The sequence below is a fragment of the Pezoporus occidentalis genome, unplaced genomic scaffold (assembly GCF_034315485.1).
Source record: "Pezoporus occidentalis ecotype Australia unplaced genomic scaffold, CSIRO_AGI_Poc_V1 ctg46, whole genome shotgun sequence".
Taxonomy (NCBI): Eukaryota; Metazoa; Chordata; class Aves; order Psittaciformes; family Psittacidae; genus Pezoporus; species Pezoporus occidentalis.
In genome coordinates, this window is record NW_026915791.1 from 8,451,256 (window position 1) to 8,478,999 (window position 27,744).

General features: G+C 47.7%; 1 protein-coding gene across 4 annotated transcripts in view; it reads right to left on the reverse strand.

Moving 5' to 3' along the window:
* Positions 1–27,744, reverse strand: part of CD82 (CD82 molecule) — a 41,536-nt gene that overhangs the window by 12,120 nt on the left and 1,672 nt on the right. The window contains exons 1-4 of one of the 4 annotated variants that reach the window (XM_062635912.1): positions 23,110–23,305; positions 9,051–9,132; positions 3,769–3,841; positions 328–452 (exon numbers count right to left, since the gene is read on the reverse strand). In XM_062635912.1, coding sequence (XP_062491896.1) covers positions 328–452; positions 3,769–3,841; positions 9,051–9,113 — 261 coding nt within the window. In that variant the 5' untranslated portion in view covers positions 9,114–9,132; positions 23,110–23,305. Of the gene's footprint in view, positions 1–327; positions 453–3,768; positions 3,842–9,050; positions 9,133–11,642; positions 11,665–16,952; positions 17,064–23,109; positions 23,306–27,744 lie in introns of those variants that run through there. The other 3 variants (XM_062635913.1, XM_062635914.1, XM_062635911.1) reach the window with 3 other exon arrangements.

Consider the following 27,744-nt stretch of genomic DNA (forward strand, 5'->3'; position numbering starts at 1 on the left):
CACTGAACGCACAATGCAAACTGGGAAGTTGGGGATGGATGGATGATGAGATGAGGAATAGGGTCACCTCCTCAGCTGGCAATCCTCAAGCCACTGTTTGCACAAAGTGTCAGTGACATCCTCTCTCATTTCACAGAGTTTCAGCTCACCATCAATAATGTCTGAGAAACCCCTGCTGCAGTCTGTTGACTGCTGGAGAATTTACTGTGGGCAAACTAAGACCTAGCATGGGTACCACCCCCAGGAGAGCTGAGCCCCAGCTACAATCCAACAGAGAGTTTGCAGGTATTAAAGGTTGGCTCTAAAACATAGAATGGATTCTCTCACCAGACCCAAGAGACATCGGATTTCATTGACTGCTCCAAGACAGCCCAGGAAGCCCATCAGCATGGTGAGAGCCCCAACACCGATGAGGATGTACGCACCAATCTTCAGGGAGGGAGATGACATCTCTGTAGGGGCCAGGAGACAGAACAACATTAGCTACTGAATAAAAACTACATCTACCATCACCATATAGAGAACTGCCTCTATCTACTTGTAATAGTCTGTCATTTTCTACCAAGGGACTGCAAAGAGGCATGTTGGACATGGAGACACAAAGCTGCTTCTGGGTGTCTTCTGACGAAGAAAGACTTTCAAAGCCAACCTGCAGGTCTCCATTATCTCAGAGTCTCAGAGCCCGGGAGACTGAAGGTCACTCCAAGCAAATAAACCTTGTCTGGATAAAGCTAATGCTGACTGGATTTTTAACTCCCCCATGAACACACTCTGAGAGAAAGATAAAGCTTGTTCTACTCCACAGATACTGCCTATATGCATCAATTCCTTTTGCTACCCATTAAGGAAGTGTTTTTTCAAGTCATAAAAGCCCTTTTTGGTCTGGCTGGTCGCTTTAATGCACTACTATCCACTTGGAGTCAGCACACAAACTCTGTGCAGCAAGAGCTACAGCTAGTGTTGAGCATCAATGATGTGACAGCTTACTTGACAAGTCAGTGTTGAATAGCTTGTGGCCAGGCATTCATTGAAGGCTCTTGCAGCACTTGCAAGACCACCTGCAAATAGAGGCTATTCCTCTAGCATCAGAACAGGTATGATGCCCAAATTAGCTCCTTTTACATATCCTCCTTCTATTGTGCCTGCAATAAATGTGCTCTTGAACACTCAAGGGAGGTTTTCAACCAAGTTTAGGTATTATTATTTCAAATATGCTGGTGCTACCAGTCCTCTCCCTCCACCATTTAGTCTGCAAGCAACAAAAGAAACAAGCTTTTACATTTGCGTTGGTCAGAGGATTTTCTTTTGCAGGATAGGATTGGTAGGAGCAAGCATTACAGTATGCAAGTTGAAGAGACACTCTGCCTAGAAATAGTAACCAGAAACCTCATTTATCATTAAGAGACATTCTTATGCCTGCAAACTGAGCAGTGTACGGGAATTCTGGGCGTCCAGTGATTAATGAAAACAATGTTCCTAGATCTCAGCATTTAGTTTCCTGGACAGAAGTCCCAGAAGACAAGCTTCCTCCAAGCTCCTGAAATGGGTTGAGAGTAACTGAATCCAGACTAATGCTCTCCCACCTAACACATTGCTCCCTTCCTTTGTGATACCTGGTGCAAGTCACCAGGTTCCAAGCTGTTTCCCTAGAACACGCTGAGCAGAAGAAAAAGATCAGTTACCAGAAACAATGAACCAGAGCTGTTTGCCACACAGGTCACTTTGGACACTTGAGCCTTGATTCATTTCCAGGCCAGACTCTCCCTGGCTGGACACACACCACAGAAACCAGGATCCAGCTCCTGCTTCCTCACCTTGGGACTCTTGCTGTGCAGGCTAGGTGCTGGCACTGCAAAGCCTTTACTGAAATAGCAGCCTTGCAGAAGTGGCCTTCACAAGACTACACTATTCCCTCTCCTAAAATCTGCTTAGTTACCATACAAGTGTGCCAGCACCTTCAAAATGCTAGCAAGGAGTTGTTCAGTCAACTTAGGAAAGAGAAAAAGGCATTTCCCACTCAAAAACCCTTCAGAGAAGTGGCAGAGGGACCAGAGCCATTGCTCCTTTTCTCAATACATCTCCAATACATCTTGTCTTGCAAGAGAAAGCTCTGCTGGCAGGATGATTCCTGCTCTGGTTGCTGTTGCTCCGTGTTTTCCCCTGTGCTGGGCAGGCAGCCAAGCAAGTACAACAGGCTCCCTTGGCAGGGCTGGAGTGCCCTGCTGCAGCGAGCTCCCTCCCTGGTGCCTGGGTTACTAAAGCAGAGGGAAAGAGAGGCAAGGGCTGGGAAAGGAAGCAAGGGGGCAGGGAGAAACAGCTGATACTGGAAATCTCCAGGAAGGAAGCTAAATCCTTCAATGCTCCCTTAGCAGAGATTCTGGGTAAAATGGGAAGAAGCAGAGCCAAGCTGAGGGACTTCTTACTTCCACAAGTGATAGTAACACCCATCAGCCTGGGGAAACAGCTCTGGCTCACTGGTACTAAACATGCCTCAGACTGTGAGGAGTGCTGCAAATAACCAGGCCCTGGTAACCTCCTTTTTGGCTGCCTGTATTAGAATCATGTCCCTACTTTATTAACCAACACCCTTTGTTGTGCTTCTTGCCCTTCTAGTATTGCAGGAGCAAGCCAGATGCTACAGCACAACAAACAGCAGCAGTATCTGTGTGTATGGCATTTAGTGGGAGTGTTGTTTCCACCCAGCACCTTCCAAAGCCAGGCTGGAGTGTTCAGCAGGACTTGGGGGATAAAACTCTTTACAGTGGAGCTGGGAGTAGGGAAATGAATGCCATTATTGCAGTGTGCAGGCAATCCTCCTGCAGCATCTGACACTGGCGCCAGAGTCAGCAATGCTGGAGGTAGTGGCACTGAGTAACCAGACCAGCCAAGCAGAAAAGTTGTTTGATACCCCCTCTAGAACAAAGCCCCAAGGAAGCAGAGCTTGTGAAGGATGAAGCTGAGCTGCTCATTTGGTGATTAAGCTCCACTTCCAGCTCTGAAAAGCCCAGGCTCTGCTAAGCCAGCTTTGGTTGTTGCAGAAAGCAGACCCTCTGTTAAGACTGAAGTCGATGCACTTGGCTGACTTAGAGAAAGGAAGCAAGCTAGCACCTTGCACCTCCAGCAACACAAACCACTTCTGATGGCCAGGCTAAGCCTCATGAAGCGTGTATAAATCAAGTATGCTTTAGAAGTCAGAGCAGTAAAGACCCCTATCTTCCACACCCCCACACCCCCCCTCGGATCTACATCCTCTCCTGCTTAGGGACAACATACTGCCTACTTTCAATGTACACTAAGCATCAATAAAACCAGGTACTTACTTTCTTTGGCATTTAAAATTGTCAAATTGCAATAGATCATTACAGAAAACAGTGGGAGCACGGGGGGACTCAGAGAAACTACATTAAGGCATTGGACATGATAATGATAAGAAAGCTGCTGTGGAAACACAGAGTACGCAGCAAAGATAGGATGAAATACTAGCCCTTTGTTTAACATGATGGTTTTGGATCGTTGGGTGAAGAGGCAATGGTCTCAGTCTGCCCCTGGTTTTGAAATCCACAAGACCAGGAGGAATGCTGTGTCTCCAGGGTTGTTCCCTTTCCTCCTTTCCCTGATAGGGTCCCACTGTGCTATACACCATGTTACTGCTTGGGTCACAGACTGTGCATAGAAGTGTTGCTGTCCCTAGATCACACCATGGTCAAGCACAGCTCTGAACTAGAGTCAATTCAGAAGGAGAAATAAGATGAAGAAAGATGGTCTTACGTAGAACTGCAATGAAACTGGTTTTGTCGGCCAGAATCCATATCCCAAAACCCAGGATCACAGCACCCAGGATCTGAAAGAGTAAGAACAAAACACATTAACTGACTATTTTAGACAAAGAAGATGCAGCAGTCACCATTCTCCATACTTCCAGAGTGAACACAACCATTCTTTTGCTGTTCCCATCTCATCCCCCCCACACTATCCTCCCAGAGTAAACAGGATTAGCATGACTCCAGGAAGAGCACCTCAGCCAACTGCACAGGAGCCCCAGGTGCTGCTTGGCAGTCCTTCACACAGTACTGCAGTAGTACATGATCCTGTACTGGATAACTGTTTGAAACTGCCTGAGGAAGGGCCTCCCTGCTGCTAGAACCTTGTTGTCAGAAGCAGAAGGTAAGCACAATGCTGCTGTGAAGAACTGACAAAGGACAAACACATCTAGCATCTGATTTTAAAGATGTTTTTGGAATACAGAAATCCCTGACCCTATGGGACCAGGCTTCAAGCCAGCTGCCAAAGGATTAGATATCTGGCAGCTGGAACCTTCCCAGGAAGGAAACATGTCTTGTCAGGCTCTGTTTTAACAGTAGAGCTGCAACCCACAAATGCAATAAACCAGCAGCATTCGCTTTGCATGCAGATTCCCTTGAGTGCTCTTCCCATTCCAAAGGCAAGCTTAGGCAGTTTGGCTTGGTCACTACTTTATAGAACAATACCCCAAGCCCCCAGGTCAACATATCTTACCACCAAGAGAGTCAAACACTATGAAACACCAGCCATGGCCTCTGCCTTGCTCACCACAGCCTTATCCAGGGCAAGGATTAATAGAGCAATATGTCCCTGTGAGGATTCAGCTGATTCCAGATATTGAATCAAGAAGGCAAAAGACATACAGTTTTCCCCATATCATTTTGAAGGGGCAATAGAGGGAAAGTGTGCTCTGTTTTAGCTTCTAGGTATCACCATGCCTTATACTACACTGTGAGGTGTTTGCAGGTAGATGACCCTGACTCCCAAAATAGGATGAGAGCACCATTACACCCATAATAAAGTAACTAAGCTGAGAAGCCTTTAAATCTGCAGGTTTGATAAGGAGCTGAAACATGCGCTGTTCAGCCAACAAGCAGCAGCAAAGGCTGGAAATCACTTGTCATGCAAAGACCTAAAACAGACACTGAAGAAACAAGGGAAGGACAAGGAATGCAAGTGAGATGCTTCCAAAGGAACTGAACTGCAAGCAGCAACTCTTCCATCAGCAGGATTTCAAGACAGAATAAAGTGAAATACTGAATAAACCAACAGGGCTGAAAAGAGATTGCAATTCTATGCTTCACTAGGGAATGTTGGGATATTTGGGAGCCAAAGGAAAAGCCAAACCACCACCTGAATAAAGCTGGCAGAGAGGGTTGTATGAACACACACTGGCTCCACATCTTGAAAGTTTACACTGTGCTTCAGCTCCTCATACAAAGAAGCTTTTCTGAACAAAGATAAAGCAATAGTCCGAAATAAGCAGCTTCCAAGCTTTCCTAGCTTGGCAGAGGTCAGAACATGTAGATAGCTCTGGGGACAGGAGCAGAAAGTCACCAAGCAAGTTCCCCATCTAGGAAGACGGATTCAGCTTGACTGATTCAGCTGCAGAAAAGATGTAGCCTTAGTACCCCAGAAAAACATAATAATAACAATAATGGTAAGGTGGCAGTAACAAGATTTCCCTTGCTCAATCCGCTGATCAAACTAGAAAGGCCTTTTGCACATGCAACAGATGTGGTGCCTATAAAATCCCTCTCAAGCCTGGTATTGCCAAGAACTGCTGAACTGACAGTTTTGAGGCAGCCTCACACTTCAACTATAGTCTTACTAAAATATTTGTCTTAACAAAGACACAAACCGGGCTGTGTGTGACATCCCTCTTGGCTCGCTGACCCTGAAACGTCACCTAAGTTGTGCTGTTGCTGACAAAACACAGCACAGCTGCCGAGCTGAGTTCCTGGGAAGTTCTTTGTTATGAGGTGCTCAGATTATCCAAGGCCTGTTTTCACTCTGATCTTTGCTCTAGTCCACAACGTGTGTGTTTGCCAGGAGCTGCTGTGGAACACAGTAAAAGGGGAAGGCAGGGAGAAAATGCTGTGCTATTAACCACAGTGTATCTAACTCCTAGCAGGACAGTATCTCTGCTCAGCATCTTCAGGAGCTTGCATAACATGGTGAGGCTGCTTCTGCCACTGGCTTGGCTTTAGAACCCCCATAGAAAGAAATATATTTGCCTTCCATAGGGATTAATTCCTCTGCTCCATTGCTTTAAACTCCCAAAGCAGGGGTTGGATGTTTCCCCTCCACCCTCAGGATGGAGATTTCATCCCTGATTTCAGCAAGATCCTATTCCACAGCCAAGCCAGAAGGATGCAGCTCCCTCAAGGCAGGGCCAGCAGAGCCCAGTGAAGGGAAAGGAAGAGCTAAGCTGTGATGGAGATGACACCTTTCTGGGGTCCCCAGCCATCCTTCTCTTCACACTCAGACTGCATGAGGCATCATTGAGCCTGGCACAGGGAAAGGCTCTTAAACTCCAGGCTTTGTTTTAGGTAGCAGCCTTCTGTTCCATTTACAGAAGGGTTAGAAGTAGGACAGACAGTTATATATTCTAAACAAATAGTTTCCAGAGACTGTTGAACTTGTCTCACAGAACTGTTTTCCCTTTAAGGAGAAGCATCTGCTATGGCCTGTGTCTGCTACCCAAGAAAGTAGAGATGTGTTAAGTTTTAATTAGAGAAACTAAGCTCATATTCCAAGCTTATGGTTTTGCTATCTTTTGCAGCAAGTAGGCAAGCAGTCCATATAACTTTAATCAAAGCAGGTCACACCCTTCCCTGAAGTGAGCCTTCATGCCTGCAAAATACCACCAAGTCCCTGAACTACTTCAGCTACAGCAAGGGACCTCCTCACAGACCTCGGGCTGTGGAAGTGCTATTTCAATGACTGACTGAACTCTAAGAGTCCCCAGCATGTGACTAAAGGCTTAATTCATCAGCTTCAAGCAGGGCTGGAGAACACACTTCAGACAGCAAGGGCCGCACAGGATGTGACCACAAAGGCTCAGCTCAAGGTTCAGAGTAGACATGGAGCTCCATCACCAGCATTAATGTTCACATTTGTGCATGCACGCTCCTCACCAAAACTCAGTAGCTCCAGGAAACCAGGATGAGATATAGAAAACCTGGCTGTGTTGGGAGCTCACAGCAACTCAACAGTGGCTGTGCTGCACAGCGGGCTTAGCAAAGGGGTAATGAAAGCAGCTTCTCCCTTTGGTCAGCACAGACTTCCTCACACTCCACCTTAAAACTCTTAACTCAACAGGACCAGCTCAGTGCATCAGATGAGCCTTCCCTAAGAGGGACAGGGGCTGGCTGCTACACCAGAGGAGCTGCTTTGGAGCAGGGTGTGCACAGAACAAAGAAGAGCTGCTTCCCATCACTTCCAATCCAGACAGGAGTGCTCAAGCCTCCCCAGGACCCAGAGATGGATTCAGTGCCTGGACCCAGGCTCAGGGATAAAGGAAGATTAGACAGTGCCCAGGCACCGGGCTTCAGCAAAACCCAAACACTACCTTAACCAGTGTCTCCTGCGAAGCAGAGCTGCATTTAAGTTGCACCTTAAGTTGCACCTTAAGTTGCACCTTAAGTTGCACCTTAAGTTGCACCTTAAGTTGCACCTTAAGTTGCACCTTAAGTTGCACCTTAAGTTGCACCTTAAGTTGCACCTTAAGTTGCACCTTAAGTTGCACCTTAAGTTGCACCTTAAGTTGCACCTTAAGTTGCACCTTAAGTTGCACCTTAAGTTGCACCTTAAGTTGCACCTTAAGTTGCACCTTAAGTTGCACCTTAAGTTGCACCTTAAGTTGCACCATATGCTGCTTAAAAAGTATCACCTCTTCAAAAGAAGAGATAGCCTGGATGCTAATGCATTCAGAGGAGTCCTGCACTAGTAGGAAGACAAGTCTGGACCCAGCTGGATTTCTCCTACCCTTAAAGTGAACCAAATCATATTCCAAAAGATCTAGTGGCACTTGTAAAACTTCTCCTCTCCCTTTCCTACCAAGAGCCTTCCCCATGGATGCTTTGAGCACCCCTGACTTTCAGCCCTTAGACCAGGCTAACTACTCTTAGGATGGAAGCAAGAAGCAGAGAGGAAAGAGCCAGCAAGGCAAGCCAAGAGAAACCAGATCCAGATGTGCTTCAGGCTCAAACCCATGTGCCAGCAGCACAGAGCAGCCACGCAGGAAGCAAGAGTGAAGCTCTCTGCAGGGACAGAGACCAGAAAGCAGTACTCACCTTGCCGTGCTCCATTTCCCTCCCTCCCTGCCCAGCCCACCCTTCCCCTTACATGCTCCACAAAGAATAACATCAGACAGGTCCTTTTCTTGCCAGCATGTGGAAGGCTGAAACCTTATGCTTCCCACTACACCATGCCACTGCAGGAGGGCAGCATCAACAGCATCCCCATGGCACACAATATCCAAGCTTCACAAAAGGACGCATGCAAGGGGGTGTGTGGCTCTCCCAGACCCACTCTGATCCAAAGAAGAGATTACCTTTTGCCAAGCCTTACACTTGAAAGTAACTGCACCCAGGCAAACCTCCCCCAGTGTTCCCCATTCCCAATTCTATTTCAAACAGGGGACTTGGACTAATTCATCTTGTTAAAAACCAAAACCAGCCGCTGGGACTCAAACAAAATTAGAGTTGTTCTTTGAAGCCTGCCTGGCCTATTTAGGAGGGCACTGCCATTACTTGGCAGGTTTTGTACCTTGCTGCTCAGGGGCAGCTCAGCTGCTGCTCCAGATGTGGCAGAGAAAGTAGTTACAAGTACTGTCCTTCCAGAACAGACCCATAGCTCCTGTTTTCCCTTCCCATTCCTCCCTTCCATAGGAAAGGAGCTATGTGGATTGGAGACACCAAGTGGGTACTGGCAGCAGAACATACCTGGGAGCCACACAGCAGCTCTGATGACCTGCAGCTTCAGGGATTCCCTCCCTCCTTCCAAAACTGACCATTTTATTTAATGAACACACTGGGCCAACATCCAGAAACAAACAGCTTTCCAGCTTACTTTAGTACAGACCTTCCTTTCTACTCTGCAGATGCCCATGATACTTATGAGGAAGAGGAGATTGAAGAGGAAGATGCCCATGATACTTACAAGGAAGAGGAGACTGGAGAGGAAGATGCCCATTATATTTACAAGAGGAGGAGACTAAGGAGGAAGATGCCCATGATACTTACAAGGAAGAGAAGATTGAAGAGGAAGAGGAAGTACTTGGTGACTTTCAGGCAGCCAGACCCCATCTTCTTTCACTTATAAGACCTAAGGGGAAAGCAAACAGACAACCAGTTATGTTAGTGACAGGTCATCCAGGCAATTTCAGAGCAACACCCTTACCCTGTGCAGAGCTCTGGATCATCTGGTAGAGCTCAGAGCAGATACACAGAATGCATGTGCTCCATAGACTACCTGAGTTGCCTTCTCAGAGCAGCAAAACAGGACATCACCATCACTACAAAGAGCCACTGCTGCCAAGACCTCCTGGAGAGTGACAGAGGACTATAGGCAGTTACAGAAGACATGTAATCACAAATAACACTGGTAATTCCATCACCATTTATACAGACTTTGCATTAATAGTATCAACCCAAAGCATCACCTCTAACTACTACTCCCAGCAGAGAAAAGGGATGCACATATCTGAGGAAGGAACTCACAAGGCTAGCTCCCTTCCCCAAATAATCTCATCACCTCATGACTCCTAAGCAACTGAAAGGACAGTAAAGAGCAAGGCCAAGGGGTCAAATTGGAAGGCAGCACTATGTCAAGCTTCCCGAATGCAACTTGGCACCTGATGCTTTGACAACACATGAGGACCAGCGAGTCAACTCCACAGTTACATACAACCAATTCTGCTGCAAGATCAAGACAGGCAGGATTTCAACAAGTCTCAGTTTCCAAAGCCAGCCCCACAAGTTGGAGGCAGTGTGGGAGCACCGATAAGACAGGATGCTGGTTTTAGTTTGTTGGTACCGGCCACACAAACTACACATCCATGGGGTGGCTAGCACACAACACAATGAGGGCAAGAGACCAACTTCAGTGCAGTTCTTCACCACAGAGAGAAGGTATTTTATTATATCAGAAGTTAACTCTGCTTGATTACCATGGCTGAAGCCTATGTAAAGCATGAGAAGAGATGACAAGGTTGTTCTCAACACTGCAAATTAGGCAGCTTATCAGGAATGGATATGAGGTCTTCATGCTATAAGACCCAGGGAATAAATGGATCTCTATTATTGCAAGCCACTTCCATGCCCACTTGTCTGACAGCAAAGAGCTCAGATGCTAGAAAACAGTCCCACAGATCATCTTCGCTAGTGCAGTGAGCCTCCTCCTGGGGAAGCAGCACAACCAAGTGACACATGAGGACTGGTGGGAGAACATCTCAGAGGTCAGCTTTCCTGCCTCTCCTTCCTGCCCTGTGCTCAGTTAGATTTCCTGCAGAGGCAATGAAGATGTTTTAGGTTCCTTAAAATTTGCTCTAACAAGTTCTTTGCTCAAAATAGACCATGCTGATTCAAGAAGCATCAGCCAAAGGAAGAGCAATGCTAGGCTGGGGTCACCAGTGTGGCTTGGGAGGAGCCAGTCCCAACAGAGAGCAAGGTCAGCAGGGTTCCCTGCTGCCAGCCTGGGTGTACCGAGGGTCACTGGAGCCTAGTATGCTCTTTTGTTTCAATCAAAGGCTTTTGCTTAATCCTATTAAATATTTAGGTTAACTCTGGAGCTAAACTGGTCCGTGGGCATTCTAGCCTTCCTACAAAGCAATGGTCACCTCCCAACTACCACAAGAGAGCGTGAGTTTGAACTCTGTGGCTGAAGAAAACAGTGCTCTGGCTTCAAGGGATGCCATAGCTAGAAGCTGTGCTAAGCCCATTGCTGCACCACAAGGTGCTACTGAGATGGGCAAGCAGCACAAGAAACAGTCTTAGCCAGCTGAGCTCTTAAAAATCCCATGATATATCAACATATATTGCATCTAGGGAGCTCTTACTGCACACTCAGGTTAGCACCATCTCAGTCACTTCTATTCAGTGAACTCCTCAGGTCTGAGTCCATACAGCAGCACTCAAAAGTAGGTCCTTCATATTAGCCAGGGAAAGCTCCTGTAATGGTTTCTGGTCCATACTTACACCAATTATCAAACTACAGCATTCCCATTCCAATGCAGCCATTGGCTATGAGCTGGCTCTGTTCCAGCACAGATGCACTGTATGAGAGATGCATCACTACCAACCTATAAGCAAGTGAAGTCTCTCTGTTAGCAGATTTTCTCCTTTGGTTAGGGACAGCAAGTTTATTCAACAAGCCTTGCTCATTTTAGAGCAGTTCTGCTACAGTTAATGTGCCAGTCTGCTGTCACAGAAGAGCTGTAACCCAAAGACTACCATACCCTTTAATGGTATCTCAGAAGAGGGGTGAGTATTTAAGGAGAGCACTAATGTTGCTTCCTTAAAACCCTGTGCTCCCTCCTTTCCTTTGTAAGAGGAATGTTCTCTCAGGCTGTTAATCCTGGCAGGCACCAACACCTAAAGACTGCACTTGGGAGAGGATAATGAAGTTTCCCCATCCAGCTGGCTTGCTTACTGGCTTCACCATGAGCACATCTCCTCTTAATAGCATCGCAAACTGGAGCCTGGCAGTCTAACCAGAACATTGAGGCAGCCAGGTCCCCAGGCAATGATGTCTGTCTGTTGCGGGGGATACAAGCATTTTCCTACTCTTCAACATAGCCAAAAACTAAGTCATGCACAAGGCACTGGACTTCTTACCTTAAGAAGACTGGTCCCTGGTGTAATCCTCTTTATTTTCAAGCTGGAGATGCAACTCCCAGTAGCTGCTGATTTGCTTCCTAGCACTAAACAGCCATGTGCTGCCTGTTTCCAACTCTGTCCACACTACTTTGATGAGTTAGGAAAGCAGAGATTTGCAGAGCTGTTAGGATCTTTACAAGAGTTATCTAAGATAATTAAGTCATCAAACAAGTTGAGAAGAGCTGGTGTGGAAGAAGACCTGCCTGAGGCGACAGATTGCTTTCAGGGCTCTTCTAGCTATTTGTTAAAGGCAGACTATCTTAAATGTTTATTAAAGAAAACAACCTCAAACTGTGCATTACAGCATTACACGCTGTTCTTTTCTTGCCACAAGGAGATATAACTCTTTCATAGCTCTTAGCAATAAAGTAATTCAAAGTATAGGTTTCAAGCCAAAAGAAAACCAGGTTTTTAGGGGTTTGCTTTGAGTTTTTGAGATAGTTTAGATATCCACATAAAAAAAAATGAGATCTTCCAATTCTTCTGCTATCCTTAAGAAATTAAACTTACTTTTGTTCACTACGCTAATGAAAATCCTTTTCAGATTAGACATAAGGAGGTTCAGGTTAGATATAAGGAAGAAGTTCTTTACTGTGAGGGTGGGGAGGCACTGGAACAGGTTGCCCAAAGAAGTGGTAAATGCTCCATCCCTGGCAGTGTTCAAGGCCAGGTTGGACAGGGCTTGGAGCAACCTGCTCTGGTGGAAGGTGTCCCTGACCATGGCAGGTGGTTGGAACTGGATGAGCTTTTAGGCCCCATCCAATCCAAACCACTCTATGATTCTCAAACCCTTCCTTCTGATGTTGCACAGCAGTCACAAAACATACAGTAGAAGGAGCAGCTCAAGCAAATTTGAGATGGGTCAGGTTTGGAAGCAGATGAGCTTGGAGTTACCACTGAAGGGCATATCCACAGCCAATTGGCGGTGTAGGGCTGACTTCAGTACAGAGTCTTGCCTGCCTGTCTGGCAGTCACCATTTGCCTTTTGAAGATGGTCAACTTTAAGCCTGCAGCAATGCACATAAAGGTTTCATACATGAAGTCTGCAACTGTTTGTTTCCTCTCCACCCCAGCTGCTCTGGCCACTCGAGTTTTCCTTCCCAAGCAGCCGCACCTACTCTTTTCAACAGTCCTGCCATATGCCTCCAAGTTTTCCCTGTCATTCTCCACATTGATGCCAACTCTGCAGAGGATTTCATAAGAGACTGTACTGTCAGCTTGCAGAGGGGAGTTTCTCCAACCCTCTCATTTCCCAGCCTGTAAAGATATGCAGGATTATTTATGCTCATCTATCAGATTGCTGCTTTGAGGCATCACTGCCATAAAAACTTGGTGGCCAACACAGCCTGGTCAGCTTCAATGTAGTTGACTATTAGTCTTTCTTAGACCACCTTCAACACCTGAACTTGAAGGAAGAACTAACTCCAGAAGGCATCAAGTGATCCAGGACCCCAGCGTTTCCTAGGGGGGAGAAATGGGACAACTCCACACAGCATCAGTGGATGGCTTCCTGCCCGTTCCATCACCTCCATCTCTCAGGCCTGATGTCTTTCCAGCACCGGTGATGACAGCAACACTGGTATATGGAGCACAAAATCCAGGACGTGTCTGAGGAGAGGCAGACAGAGGCCGGCTTTGTTAGAGACAGCAGAGGAGTCCCATCACAGCTCAGAGATGAGCTTATTTTGTCACAGCCACCCTCCTGCAGAAGGTGACTGCAGTGAAGGACAGGCAGTATGGGGAGAGCTAAACACCTCTGCCTCCCACCAGCCAGCAGCACAGGAACACTCATGCAGAGATGTTACAACCACAGCAGTCAAGGGGCAGAGAGGGTAAGTTAATTGATAATCACAATCCTGCTCTCTTGAACTGCATTCTCTTGGAGTCTGCATCCAGCCCTAGGGCAACAACACAAGAGGGATGTGGAGCTGATGGAGCAAGCCCAGAGGAGGCCACGGAGATGCTGCGAGGGCTGGAGCAGCTCTGCTCTGGAGCCAGGCTGAGAGAGCTGGGCAGGGTCAGCCTGGACAAGAGAAGGCTCCTGAAGGGGAGACCTTAGAGCAGCTCCAGTGCCTAAAGGGGCTGCAGGAAACCTGGAGAGGGGCCTGGGACAAGGGCCTGTAGGGACGGGACAAGGGGAATGGCTTTAAACTGGAAGAAGGCAGATTTATATTAGACATTAGGCAGAAGCTCTTCCCTGTGAGGGTGCTGAGGCGCTGGCACAGGGTGTCCAGAGAAGCTGTGGCTGCCCCATCCCTGGCAGTGTTCAAGGCCAGGTTGGACACAGGGGCTTGGAGCAAGCTGCTCTAGTGGAAGGTGTCCCTGCCCACGGCAGGGGTTGGAACTGGGTGAGCTTTAAGATCCCTTCCACCCCAAATCAGTCTGGGATCTTACGGATTAGATCCTGCACTTCCTTCACCCAGCCAGCACTGCATACTTGGTGCTTGCTGAAGTTTATGACTCTTGGCTCAGGCCAGCACTGTACATGCCTGTGCCATGCAGCTCTGCTGGTAAGAGCTCAGCCTTCCTCCGCAGTACCACCCTCGCTCTTGCGGTGCAGGTTTCTTCCTGACGAGTCCTGGCAGCTGAAGCACCTCAGCTGCCAACGTATTGTACAGCACAAATAAGGGGCTCATTTATGAGAGCGGTGAAAGCACAGCAGACAAGCAGGAACAGCCTCAGCACAAACCACAGGAGCTCAGTGTGGAAATCACCGTCCTGGGACATTCACAGCCAAGCGCAAAGTTCCCACAAACCCTCAAGGGGAGCACAAGAGCAATGAGCTCTGAAGGTCAGCCCTGGTGCTCCAAGTAAAAGAGGGTTCACATCTGAATGCATCTACATAGCCTGGAAGATGCTGTCCTCTCTTCCCCAGGCCCTCTTCCGTAAGGAAAGGAAATGGGTTACAAAGAAGCTGCGGGTTGTTCCTATGTACTTTGGCCAGTTGCCCCCTACCACCAGCCCTCAAGCTCTAACGCCAGGGCATGTAAAACAAAGGCAGATCCTACAGGATCTGCTTGTACTAGCATTACCAAGCTGAGGTCAAACCAGCACCAGAACTGTGTTTTTCCAGTTCCTTTTGCCCCCACAAACACCTTGAATGCCCTCTATGGCTGCATACCAGCTCATTTCTGCTGTTCCTCTTGCTGAAGGGGAAACTTCCAACTGGACAGCTACAAAGAATTGTGAACTAAGGTTCTGCACACTAATTTGCACGAGGTTAAGGCCATTCTGAAGGTTAGTGCAGTTATGTCCTGGTTTTGGCTGGGGTAGAGTTAGTTTTCTTCCTACCACAACAGGTTACTTTTTGCAGTATTATCCCAATCCAAAAACCAGAACCAGATCAGCCATAGCTGACCTGAGCTTAGAGACTCACAGAAGCCAGCTGGGGATCAGAAATTGCTCACTTGATGCTTACTTCTCTTTCCAGCTCCAAGCCATACACCTGCAGGGTAGGGACAGCCTAGAAAGACATGATCTTTAATGTCAGGGGTGGAAACAGATCATATTTTGTTGGGTTCTAAGCCCTTGCACCACAAAGCCCAGCTGCTGGGAACGCTTCTTTATCCATGCACATGAAGAACAAGCACTTGGCAATCAGAGTGATGAGACAGGACAGCTTCCCACAACAGTACTAGTTAATGAACAACCAGAAAGTTACTGAGTCTCCTGTTAACAGCATGGCTCTCAGGGCAGAGACTACAAGTTACAGCCACATTAACATACAAAGACTATCCTAAGGAGTTCATCCTGTTGACATTAATACTCAAAGGCATTGGACTCTTAGTACACCTGGGAAGTACATCTTGTCTCTGGTAAGTAAATAACCACAGAGCTAATGAAAGACTCAGGTCTGAATTCACTGAACTTTCCGTTAAAGCTCCACTGAGATAATACCAGTGGTGTAATGACCTTGAAAAGACAAACAAGATCATGTTTGTTGTGGGGATTTTCCAATCAGCATCTCTTCAAAAGTTACAATGGAGGCATTGAGGGGGAAGCTGGATCCTAAATAATAAGGCTGCTGGTTAGGGTTACCCTCTGAAACAGGCCACACTTGCAGATGCAGTGATTTCTTATATATATTTATGTATATATGTGTGTGTGTGCATGTCACTGATTCAGGTACAGTTTCTTTTTGAAGGGAAGTGTCAAGGCAAGGTAAAAAACTGTTATTTGTGCATTTTCCTGGAAACAGGAAAGAAAAGAAGGTGCTCAGAACAGGCTATCTCTTATTCCATCTACTCTAGAGATAGTTGCTTCTTATCTTACATAGACGCAATTGCCTTCAAGCTAAAGGAGATGGTTTTGAGTGCTAAGCGCAGAGATAGCAGTACAGCTACATCAGTTTGCAAACCACAACACAGTACTTGTCAACAAACCTTGATGTGCCATGGAGTACAGCTATAGTGACACCCCAACATTAGCATCTACAAGATGCAAGCTCAAGAATGCACATTTGCTATCTTTAGAGTAAAGGGAGCAGACTTGCAGCAAGGCATCATTTGGCAGCAAGTACTGCAGAAACACCATGGGAAAGACTAAGATTTCTCAAGGAACTAGATAAGCTTCTGATAAAACTCATCAACTAACAGTGCAAGGGTAGATTTATTCCTGGTGCACCTGGTAAGACATGAAGATTTTCTATTTGACTCCTGCTCTTAGTATACTGTTGTGTGAAGAACCTGAAAGCAACAGTGTCACCTGATGAGATGCTAGATTAGAAAGTACCCATAGGACTGTCTACAATGGAAAAGGGTTTTCAGCATGTTTTACCACAGCAACCACATTTTGTCCAATTGGAAATACACCTTAGAAGCATATTTCTGATGCTTGAGGGGAAGTGATTAGGTATAACCACTATCCTACTGTTGAAAAGAAACCAACTCACTGTTCAGCATCAAAGAGCAGCATGGCTTTTGGAAGGGCCTGTTGCCATCTCTATATCTGCAATCAGAAGAACATCTGGACTTCACACTTCAGTTTGGAAGCCAACATTTAAGTAGGTCTTCAGTCCTTACCACTGGCTAACTGAGAAAGTTCTTGGCTGCTTTCAGTCTGTACACTCATACTTGCACAGCACGACAGCATTGCAGGACAGTATTTCTCCCATTTAAGCAATTCTTTCCATGCAGCAAGACCAGAGATACAGCTCTGCCAACAGAAAACCCAGGAAAAAAAACCCCACAAGCACCCCACAACCTATCCCAGAGCCATTTGTGTCTCCTCTCCCCCTAAAGAAAAACAAAACCACAAAACACAACTTACCAGAAGCAGCAGACAGAAGAGCCAAAAGTACAGCTTAGTGGACGTTTTGTCTTTTGGATTACCACGTACTATGAGAATGTTATTTGTGCAGGTAGGGACCAGAAGGAAGTCTCCACACTGCCTAAAAAGAGCACCCAGCTCAGTAAAAATGCATAGTTTTCACAAAACTGGTTGGGCGACTCTTGTCACTTGACTACACTGGCTCTTTAATGGCTCCAAAAATGAGACTGGTTCAGCTTTGTTTTCTGCTCTTGGAGCTGCTGGGCTGTAAACATAACCTCTGAGATGGATTCCTCCCCGCCTGTGTGTCAAAGGCAGTCCCCAGCACCTCCCCATGGAGGAGCAAAGCCTATGAGGCAGGACCTGCACCTCAAATTGCAGCAGGGTGGCCAGCACAGACTAGCAGCACCCTGCTTGCACTCATACAGGCTTCTCTGCAGTGAGCAGAGGATGCTACTAAGCCTTTGCCACTGCTATCAGACTCATCAGCCTGGAAATCACAGTACAAGTACATGCGCAGGATGGGCTCCCAAGCCTCTCATGCAAGCAATGCCTTGGAGGTCAACAAATCTCCCCCAAGGAGTTGTGTAATAACCCTCCCAATGCCACTTGGCTTGGAGATACCTTCCCAAGAGCCAGCAGCCTTCCCCTGCTGCCAGAGCACCCAAAGGTTATCACAATCCAGGCAGGAAGGAAGCCTTAACACAAGGGGGTTTTCCATTTTCTGAGACAGCACCAGAGTTTGCCAGACTGAGGCAGGAACCAGGTAGTATAACTGACTTTTATCTTTTCCATCTCCTCCTCCCAGAAGATACCAGAGATCAAGGTCGAGGAATTTCACCTGCAACGTTCCCTTTCAAAACAAACTGGTTTTCATTTCATTTTCTCAGATTCATCACACCCATGAAAAATGTGTTTCTGAAAGTCACAGCATCTGCCTGAACTGGGAAATGATGTTTCCTATTCTTTTTTGATTCTTTCCAGAAATTAGCACCCTTCTCCAGAGATAGGTAGATGGGGTCTAGCAGAGCACAGGTGCCAGCAAACAGCAAGTGAAAGAAGCCAAACCTAACTAGGCTTTATCCACCACCATTCCCAGCAATAACAGGATCTCTGGTAGTTCACTCCAAAGCTGAAGTCACGCTGCTAGAAGCCAAGAGCTAGAGATCCCTTTACCCAGAAGAGCATCGAAGGACAAGCATTCCCTCATGCTTCCCAGAAGCCTCTGGAAGCAGACACCAAGCCAAGTGCTACCAGAGCACTGGAGTCCCACGATGCTGGGCACCAGCCCACTGCAGAATGGAAGTGTCTTCTGGGAGCAGGATTCCCTCCAAGGCCTGTTCCCCCTAGGGACCATTGACAGGATTTTAAGTGTCAGAAAGGAAGAAAAGCAATAGGAAAACCAACAAACCAAGCAACCCACAACTCACACCACAGAGCAGACACCTCTGTCTTGTAACTCCAAATGGTTGGGAAGATGTAGAATTGTCTGCTTTCTCAAAGAGAAGAGACAGGCCATTAGTCTAATCATGCTTCCTTTGCTGATAACAAGGCACTGATCTCAAGAAGCAGAGGCTTCGACCATTTAGCCCCACAGATCAAGCAGAGCTGGAAGACTACTGCAGACCCAGCATGACTGGAAAGTCACAGCAGTCCTTCTAGCACAGAATAATGCCTCAGCCCATAAAGGAATGCACCTTTTGGCCTGCTCACAGAAGCAGCCCCCTTACTATTTGTGATCCCAGGAATCTTGTTTTTGCCAAATACAGCATTTGCTTATTGCAGCCCCCTCACCATTTACCAGCTGTCTGTATGCCTGTGGCTACTGAACTGCTGCTGTTCCCCTGCTAGTATGCTGGCACTGCTACATGGGATTCTGGAGCAGAAGACCACAGATCAGCAACTGTAATAATCACAGAATTGTTAGGGTTGGAAGGGACATCTCTTCAACAGGGTCTGCCCTACCATAACCATGGGCCCTTCACTCTACAATCTGCCAGTACCCAGAGTCAGAAGTACGGGATTCCTGCAAGATCCTCACACAAAGCATCTCACAGTCTCCCTCAATACACAAATATCACAAAAGACAAGGAAAACAACTTGGCAAACCCATTTGCTACAAGTATCACAGTATCACAGTATGCTAGAGATTGGAAGGGACCTCAAAAGATCACCTAGTCCAATCCCCCTGCCGGAGCAGGAACACCTAGATAAGGTTACACAGGAATGTGTCCAGGCGGGCTTTGAATGTCTCCAGGGAAGGAGACTCCACAACCTCCCTGGGCAGCCTGTTCCAGTGCTCTGTCACCCTCACTGAGAAGAAATTTCTTTTCAAGTTTAAGTGGAACCTCTTGTGTTCCAGTTTGCACCCATTACCCCTTGTCCTATCATTGTTTGCCACTGAGCCTGGCTCCATCCTCGTGACACTCCCCCTTTATATATTTATAGACACTTATAAGGTCACCCCTCAGTCTCCTCTTCTCCAAACTGTAGAGACCCAGCTCCCTCAGTCTTTCCTCATAAGGGAGATGCTCCACTCCCTTAATCATCTTCGTTGCCCTGCGCTAGACTCTCTCCAGCAGGTCCCTGTCCTTCTTGAACCGAGGGGCCCAGAACTGGACACAATATTCCAGATGGGGTCTCGCCAGGGCAGAGTAGAGGGGAAGGAGGACCTCTCTCGACCTACTAACCACCGCCCTTCTAATACACCCCAGGATGCCATTGGCCTTCTTGGCCACAAGGGCACAGTGTTGGCTCATGGTCATCCTGTCGTCCACTAGGACCCCCAGGTCCCTCTCCCCTACACTGCTCTCTAACAGGCCGTTCCCCAACCTATACTGGAACCTGGGGTTGTTCCTGCCCAGATGCAGGACTCTACACTTTCCCTTGTTATATTTCATCCCGTTATTCCCTGCCCAACTCTCCAGCCTGTCCAGGTCTCGCTGGATGGCAGCACAGCCTTCTGGCGTGTCAGCCACTCCTCCCAGCTTAGTGTCATCAGCAAACTTGCTGATAGTACACTCAATTCCCTCATCTAAATCATTGATGAATATATTAAATAATACTGGTCCCAGTACTGACCCTTGAGGCACTCCACTAGATACAGGCCTCCAGCTAGACTCTGCCCCATAGACTACAACTCTCCGGCTTCTCTTCTTCAGCCAGTTCACAGTCCACCTCACTACCTGATCATCCAGACCACACTTCCTCAATTTAGCTGTGAGGATGCTGTGGGAGACTGTGTCAAATGCTTTGCTAAGTAGATGGGGATGGCTAAGCCAGGGGTCTCCAAACCCAATGGACCCCATGGTAAGGAGCCATTCACACACCAGCAGTGCCACAGCCACAAAAGGTTACTGCCGGACCCAACCTCTGCCCTTCAGACCACCCCAGGTCCCACTGGAGCCTGGTCTGCTCACTGCCATGATGAGCACTGTCACAGTCTGAGGATGAGCATTTCACAACATCCTGAGTTTCACACCACAGTTACCACTTGACTCTACCAGTGGGCATGAATGAAAAGGGAAAGCCAGAGCTATAAAAAGCTTCAGAGGAAGGGACTCTTTCTCAAGCAGCCTCTCTTTCCAAAATGATGACTTAGAGAGGGCAGAAGGGGAAGAAAAGCCCTTAAGTACAAGAGTTCAGAGCACAGATATTTTGAGTCATTCATTTCTACTAAAAACCACCCACCTGCAACCACATTTTCCCCCTCCAATAGCACAGAATCATATATTGGTTTGGTTTGGAAAGGACTTTAAAGCTCATCTGATTCCAACACCTTGGGCAGGGACACCTTCCACTAGACCAGGCTGCTGACTGGCAGGACCTGACCACAACAGCCAAATCATGGTCTGAACACCATGAGGATGCAACTCGGAAGCAATTCCATGTTTTCCTCTGGAATAGTCAATCCCAGGCACGGCTGCTATACAGTCTAAGAGATGTATGACAGCACTGTCTAGCACCTTTTCCTTACACCTTCGCTGAGCAGGCTCCTTACTCCAGGCTCTTCCTACAGGAGGAAGAAAATAAAGCTGCATTGTACAGCAGTAAAGGGCAGCACTGTGAGGAGCAGGAATAACACAGCACAAGCTGCTACAGAAGCTGTAGCAAAGCCACTTCATTCCCAGCTTCATTCCCCTTCACAATCTCAGTAGACAAAGCTGGAAAACAAAAGGTCCCTCTAGAAAACACTTATCCAGCTGGAAGAGATGCTCCAAACCTTCTGGTTTCCTTGCTATGAAGAGGAGGAGGCCAAGGCAGACTGCTACTTGCCACATTATCAGTGCAGGTAATCCCAGTAGGTTTAATTGAAGCAATGGGGTAACATTAGTCACTTATAGACCTGCCATCTGCAGTTAAGATCCCCCCCCGCCCTCCACCAACCACCATCCAAAAAAAAGAGGAAAATAATCAATCCATCCTTCCAAACACCACATGCAGAGGGTATGGACAGGGCTGCTTCAAGCCAAGAGGAACAGACATATGGGATCCATTCCCCAGGAATCTGGCAGTTAAAATAGACAGCAAGACTCTGAAAAGCTGGGTCTGTTTTGGGAACAGCAGAGGTCTCCTTGGAGCCTAGAGACTTACGCAGTGGTCTGGAGGATGGGTTCTGCTGAACACGGACCAAACAGGCTAGGTGGCCTCTTCTACCTTCTTGAAAGCGTCTGCTTTTCTAAACTTGGAGGACAAATATTCCAGGTGACTGTTTGATGGAGCAGTTAGAAGAATGAGATGGAAATGGAGTAGTTCACAGGTATCTGTTTTAACAAGAAAGAACTTTTAGCCGGAAAAAAAAATTATTTGCAAAGAAAGATAGGCCTCAATGCAGAGATGAATGCTGCCATTTCAGACAGGAAACAGAGCAGGGCTGTATCACCTTTAATCAGTAAATCATGGTTCAAGCTAAGATTACTTAATAGGGCTGCAGACACTTCTTTTTCCTTTCTCTGTCCCACCACATTGTGCTCTTTCCCTCACAGCCCACTCTCCAGAGACCATTTCTACATCACATCAGTTTTACAAGTTTTAATGAAGCTATATTTACTAATGACATCAAATTACAGCAAGGGGTCTCACGCATCTTACCTCAACAGGTTATGGCTGAGACACAAGGGTTCCTTTGCCCCAAGGATGTGTGCCCACCCCTTGTGCAGCAGCTTGAAACCCAGCTCTGCAAAGCCCCATTGCCTGCTCCTTCCCTGATGGATGGATGCCATGTAGACAGCTACACACTGCAGGGCTCCTGAGACCCCGGGCACAGGAGTAGCCATCAGCCAGCACTGCAGTAACACAACTGCTGACGTGGCTCAGCTCGCACTGCCACACAGGCTGTTCCTCCTGACAGCAAACACCCCATGGAGAAAGCTGCTTCTCTTCTGGGCAAACAAGGAGCAACTGTTTAGGTTCCCATGGGACAACACCGGGTGTATGGCCATCCACTTGTATACACGCTGGTAGGTCTTGCTTGTAGCTGACAGCTGGGCTAGGAAGAGGTTTCCCATCTGCCTGAAACTATGCAAAGCAGGAACTTACTGCTTTACCACCGCCACAGCAGCCTCTGAAGCTGTAGCATGATGGATTGGAAATGAATGCAGACACCCAGGCTCTGAGACCACCAGTAGGACTGCAGCATCAAAGCAAAGGAGCCTCTGAGGTCTTGGCCATTAAAGTAGCTTGCTGTTCCTCAAAATAGCCCTCCCTTGAAATAGCCTTTTCTGCTGAGGTTGCAGCCAGTTCAATGCAGCTTTTGACATGAATTCCCACTTGGTTTCTGCAGCAGCATTTTGGCCACCTCGGGTTTGTTCCAGGAAGACACAAGTCACACCACCACCCCCAGGGAGCAGGGGCGAGAGGAAACTCTGACTCCCCTCACATCAGGCACTGGTATCACCTCCCACCCCTTCGGAGCAGACACAACCACCCCTATTTTAGCTGCTCTCAGGCAAGGTGTTATCAGCTTTGGTGCAAGGGAGCAGGCATCTCCTATGGAAAGTCCCACAGAGGGGACGGGGCTTGCAAGCAGGACGCTTGGGGTTTCCTACCTCACCACCAGCCTCTATGGACCTCTGTCATACTTGCAGCCTCCCCTTCCACTCCTGTCCCAAGGGAAGGGCAACAAACCCTTTGGGAGCAACCCCTTGTGTGCCTCTACCTTATCTCATACACAGCCGTGGTCCAGCACTGTCCTGCACAGCAGCTGTGGAGCAGAAGTCTTCTCTAATTAAAAGAGCGTCCTTCGGGAACAGGCAGATTTACTGCACGACTCAGAGGGCTCTTTAGTTATTCCATGTGTAGTGTCTCTGCAAGCCTGCATTAGAAAGGGACCTGAATGCAAAGAAGAGCCCAGCAGCTTCTTAGACTGTTGGGAAAGCACATTCAATCCAGACAGCTGGGTTTTGTCTGGGTGGATTTCATTCCCCCCGCCCTCCGAGAGACTTCAGAGATGAGCATAAATAGAGCTGCTGCCTGCCTTTTAAGCCCCAGTTTCTTCAAGCATACAGATGATGCAAAACAGTTCTCAATCTCTGCTTGGGCAATGCAAAACTTGAGGCAACAGCAGAGGGGAAACAGCCTTGATAATCAGCAGTGTACTCAGTCCAAGCCAAGCACAGCACTCTGGATCAACACTTCTGTATGACCAGGGAGCCCAGCTCTGTGATCACAAGACACAGAAGAGGGGGAGCGAGGGGAAAGGAGACAGAGTTTACTCAGTAAAGCACACTGGGAAGTTGAGGACGTTCCAGCGAAGCCACTCAACACTGACTCATCACCAGCAGCTTCAGTCCAGGCTGACACACATACAAACGCATGACCAGCTTCACAAGATGCTCTGATTGCACCACACCACCAGCATGAAACAAGCTCCAGAACCAATGCATGATTATAACCGAGAGGTGGTGTTCTATCATCACACCAGAAAAAAATGGCAGAGTACTCTACAATTTGATTACAAGCAGAAAGGAGAGGAGCAGAGCAGTCCACATGGTGCCTTTCAAAAGCAGGCACATTAGCTCTGGGGTGCAAAGTCCAAAATATCACTTGATCCTGACACTGCTGAATACAGAACCTCTCTTCAATTCCTGTCCACATATATTCCAAGTTAAAGAAGCCATTTGCAGGACCAAGGAGAAAATGGGAACAAAAATCTAGTAGAAAGGGAGTAAGACATTCCCAACATTGATATTTTACCATCTAAGACTTGAGTACCTAGAAACTGAAATACCATGGAAGGCAGAGAAACTTCCCTGGAAAGGTCTAACCAGAGCACTGAGCCATTCCGTGCAATAGTGGAGCTCCTCTAGTTAAGACTCCACAACTGATTCCCAACCAAACTGCTAATCATCTACCACAGGGGACATGCCAGCTCCAGGCTTTGCATATTCACATATTAGGGGATGATGGCAGCAGCCCTTGCAGTCCTAGCCAAGTGGTAGGATGTCACTTCCACATATGCTCAACGTGCTGCTCCTGAAGGCCTGCACCAATGCAGCACAGGTGATGATCCTGATGCAGAAAACACCTAGAGGAACCTCACTGGAACCTGAGCTGTGGCAGCCCAAACACAAGCAAGGTCCTGGAGTGGGTTGCTTTTCAAACCAGACAGATAGCAGGAGATGAGGGCATAGAGCTTCCATGTGGCCCCTCGACCCCGTAACAGTGAGGGCACACAAACTTCACGGATCACAGAGGTAGTGGCCAAAGGAAGCTGCTGGTGGAGGACAAAGGCACATCCAGTGACTGTAAGTGCTTCTCCAGGGCAGCTCAGGGAAATGGTCTCCTTTGTTCCCAACAGGTAAAGCTACTTCACAGCAAATTTGGGCCCTGCTATGCAAATCCCTGTAAGCTAGGTCCTCTCCCTCCTCTTTCCCAACCTGGCATGGATGGGAGCAGCAGCAGAAATGACCAAGTCCCAGACTCCAGTAATGGCTGGAGCTTGGCTCAAGGTTCACAGTTGCAGCTCCAATGGCTCATCCCTTCCCTTGCTGGCATACAAGAGATCTCCCTGAAGCAGAATTAGTGTTGCCTACAAGGGGAACTCTCCATTATATAATTTCAAATCTCCAGGCTATTGGATATCTTAATGTCGATAACTTACCCCAAATCAGCATCTCCCAAGTACACATGGCCTGGGATTATCATCATACTGGCAGAGATCAGTGATGTGCTTACAGCCCAGCAGCAATTTTGCAGTAAAAGGTAAAGCGTTTTTGCGATGCACCTATTTGCTCACACTGTGCTGCAGAGAAACTAAAGCTGCAGCCCAGAAGCATCCTTATGCACCAGTCTCCTGCCTATGTGCAGGGCCCCTGGTGGCACAGGAGAGACAGATGCTCCCGGCTCCTGAGCTCCTGCCTCAGCAGCAAGCCTTGGAAATTAAGCACACACACCACGCTTTGATTTAACTTGCTTTTAACGGTGTTGTCCCAGTTCTAAAGCTCCATCAAGGAGATAAAAGAACTAGAGCAGTCAGCCAGACAGCCCGTGTATGTGCCTTTTCCCGCAGGAGAAAGCCTGCCTTCAGCCCAGTCTCCTTCCCTTTCTCCTCTGTATATTGAATGAGCTCCGAACCACTCAGCCTCTCTTGCCCTACTGTGTTCAAGAGGACACAGGCTTGGGCACTGAGCTGGCAGTGTCTGCTCCCTGTCTTCATCCCAACAGGCTCCTGTTTTATTCCCTTTTTCTGCTGTCACCTACCAGGCGGTCCCTTTCAGAGCTGCCCACAGTAACACCTCATCTTTCTTCCAGAAAATCGGCTCGCTCTGAATCTGTCAGAGCAAGCAAGCAGTGATTTAAGCACTCTCCAGCATGCAGCTCCTTGTGCTTCACTTATTATCCTGTCTAGGTTCAAGTCGGCCATTAACTGCTTCAGTGTCTCCAATCCGTGATGAACCTGAGAGCTTTCAGCAAACAGGCTCTGACCAACCATCAAGGAACTGCTGGCACTGGCTCCATCTCCTGTATTATTCCTTTTGCCATGCCAAGAGAGCCTGTGATTTTTAGGCTTTCCTCCATTTCATTCCTTAAAAGAATACAGATGAGCCAGGAAGAGACAGAAGGGGTTAGGTAACCACTGCAGCTCACTACCTTCATGCACATGTCATTAATCATTTGTCCATGGAAAGCTCCAATCCCACATTCTTCCCACAGCATCATCAGTACAAGAGCACAGTTTATTTCTTAGGCCACCAAAGCTGACAACAAGGTTAATGGGCCCCAGCTCATCCTTTACTGTACATAAGGACCCCAGATCCCAGGATGTCATGATCCATGTTCAGAAACAAATGAAGGCAATGAAGGAAAAGAAGGGGATGCAGATGTCATGCTCCTATTTTAGAGAGGTGAAGTTAAAGCACCCTGGTTGAGGGCCAGAGTTCCTGGCAATAAGAAGTTAGTTTTGATGCACACAAGTTTTTCCAAAGAGGAAACTAAAGAAGTGAAGAACTGAGGCTCCGGTCATCCCTTGATGAAGCATCGCTCCCTCCTCCAGCTTTCCAAGCCACTCAACCTTGGCCTGAGTCCTCCCATTCACCAGTAAGCAGAAACAGAAAGGAAACCAGGAAGAAAGTGGCTGACGCACCACCCACACCATTAAAGTGAAGCAGCAATTACCACTTCAGATAGCATGGGGCATGGTCCACCTCCCAGCATCACCCTGGCTTTCCTGTAACAGATCCTGTGTCATCACTGCCCAAGGTTTTTGCAGCAGTGTCTTTTTGCCTCTGCTGTGTGCTTCCTGCTGTAACAGTGCCAGGGGGCACCAGGACCCACAGCCATGGTTTGGGGAAAGCACCTCAGGGTCTGTGGTTACCAGAGGTCTGCAAAACTCCCACCTGCATCTCTCTGATTTAAATATCTCCTGCATGAACGTCTGCAGTCCTGGATAGTCCCCTGCTGCCTTACAGCTGTGACACAAAGACATGGAGATACAGGAGTGGGATAAAACCTTTCCTCAGCTACAGTGAGGTAAGGAATTCCATATGATCATACACACACTTTATGGAGTTTGAAGCAGAGATTGTCTTGGGGGCAGGAAACCTCCATGGAGCTGTAGGAAGGCCTTGTTAGAGCATCTCCTGCGCCAGCTTACGGCTGTAGGTCACGCTACACCTGTCCCCCCTAAGAACTAAAATAGAGACAATAACAGGAATGAAGAGAGTCCAGATGAGCTGCACCATTAAAGCTGCTAAATCCTCTTAAGGGAGGAGCTTCCATGCAGCAGAAACAGAGACTGCCCGGGGGGAGAGCTTTCTCCACGCACTGAGCTTCCACCTTGCTCTATTTCTGTCACAGGCAGGTAAGAAGCTGAGCAAACGCTGCAAGGCTTCACCCAGCCACCCCTGCCCTGCAGCACAGGGATACAGATGTTGTCCCAGCCATCCCCAGAGCCCTCAGCAAGGATGGAGAAACCCAGGCCAAGAGGGTTTCAAGCCCAGAGAGGCTCCACTGAGTAAAGCTATACTGGAAGCAAGACCCTTCTATGAAAGGAGTGTTAAATGAAGGGACATGCAGAGAGGAGAAGCTACTCACTTCCCTAAACTACTCCAAATCCACACATTGGCTTACAGAGCAGTTGGCAGAGATCCTTTTTACTCATGTGGCAGCCCAGTATGAGCAATGGATTCTTTCTCTTTCTTTTTAAAAGCAGCACAACTGTGCGTGTGGGAGTTCTTGCTGCAGCCGAAAGACCAGAAACAAGTGTGAATGTTAAAAAACACCCCACTGTACCAACCACAAAGAGGCCTGGTGATGGGACACTGGCAGGACTGCCACTACTCGTGCAGCAACA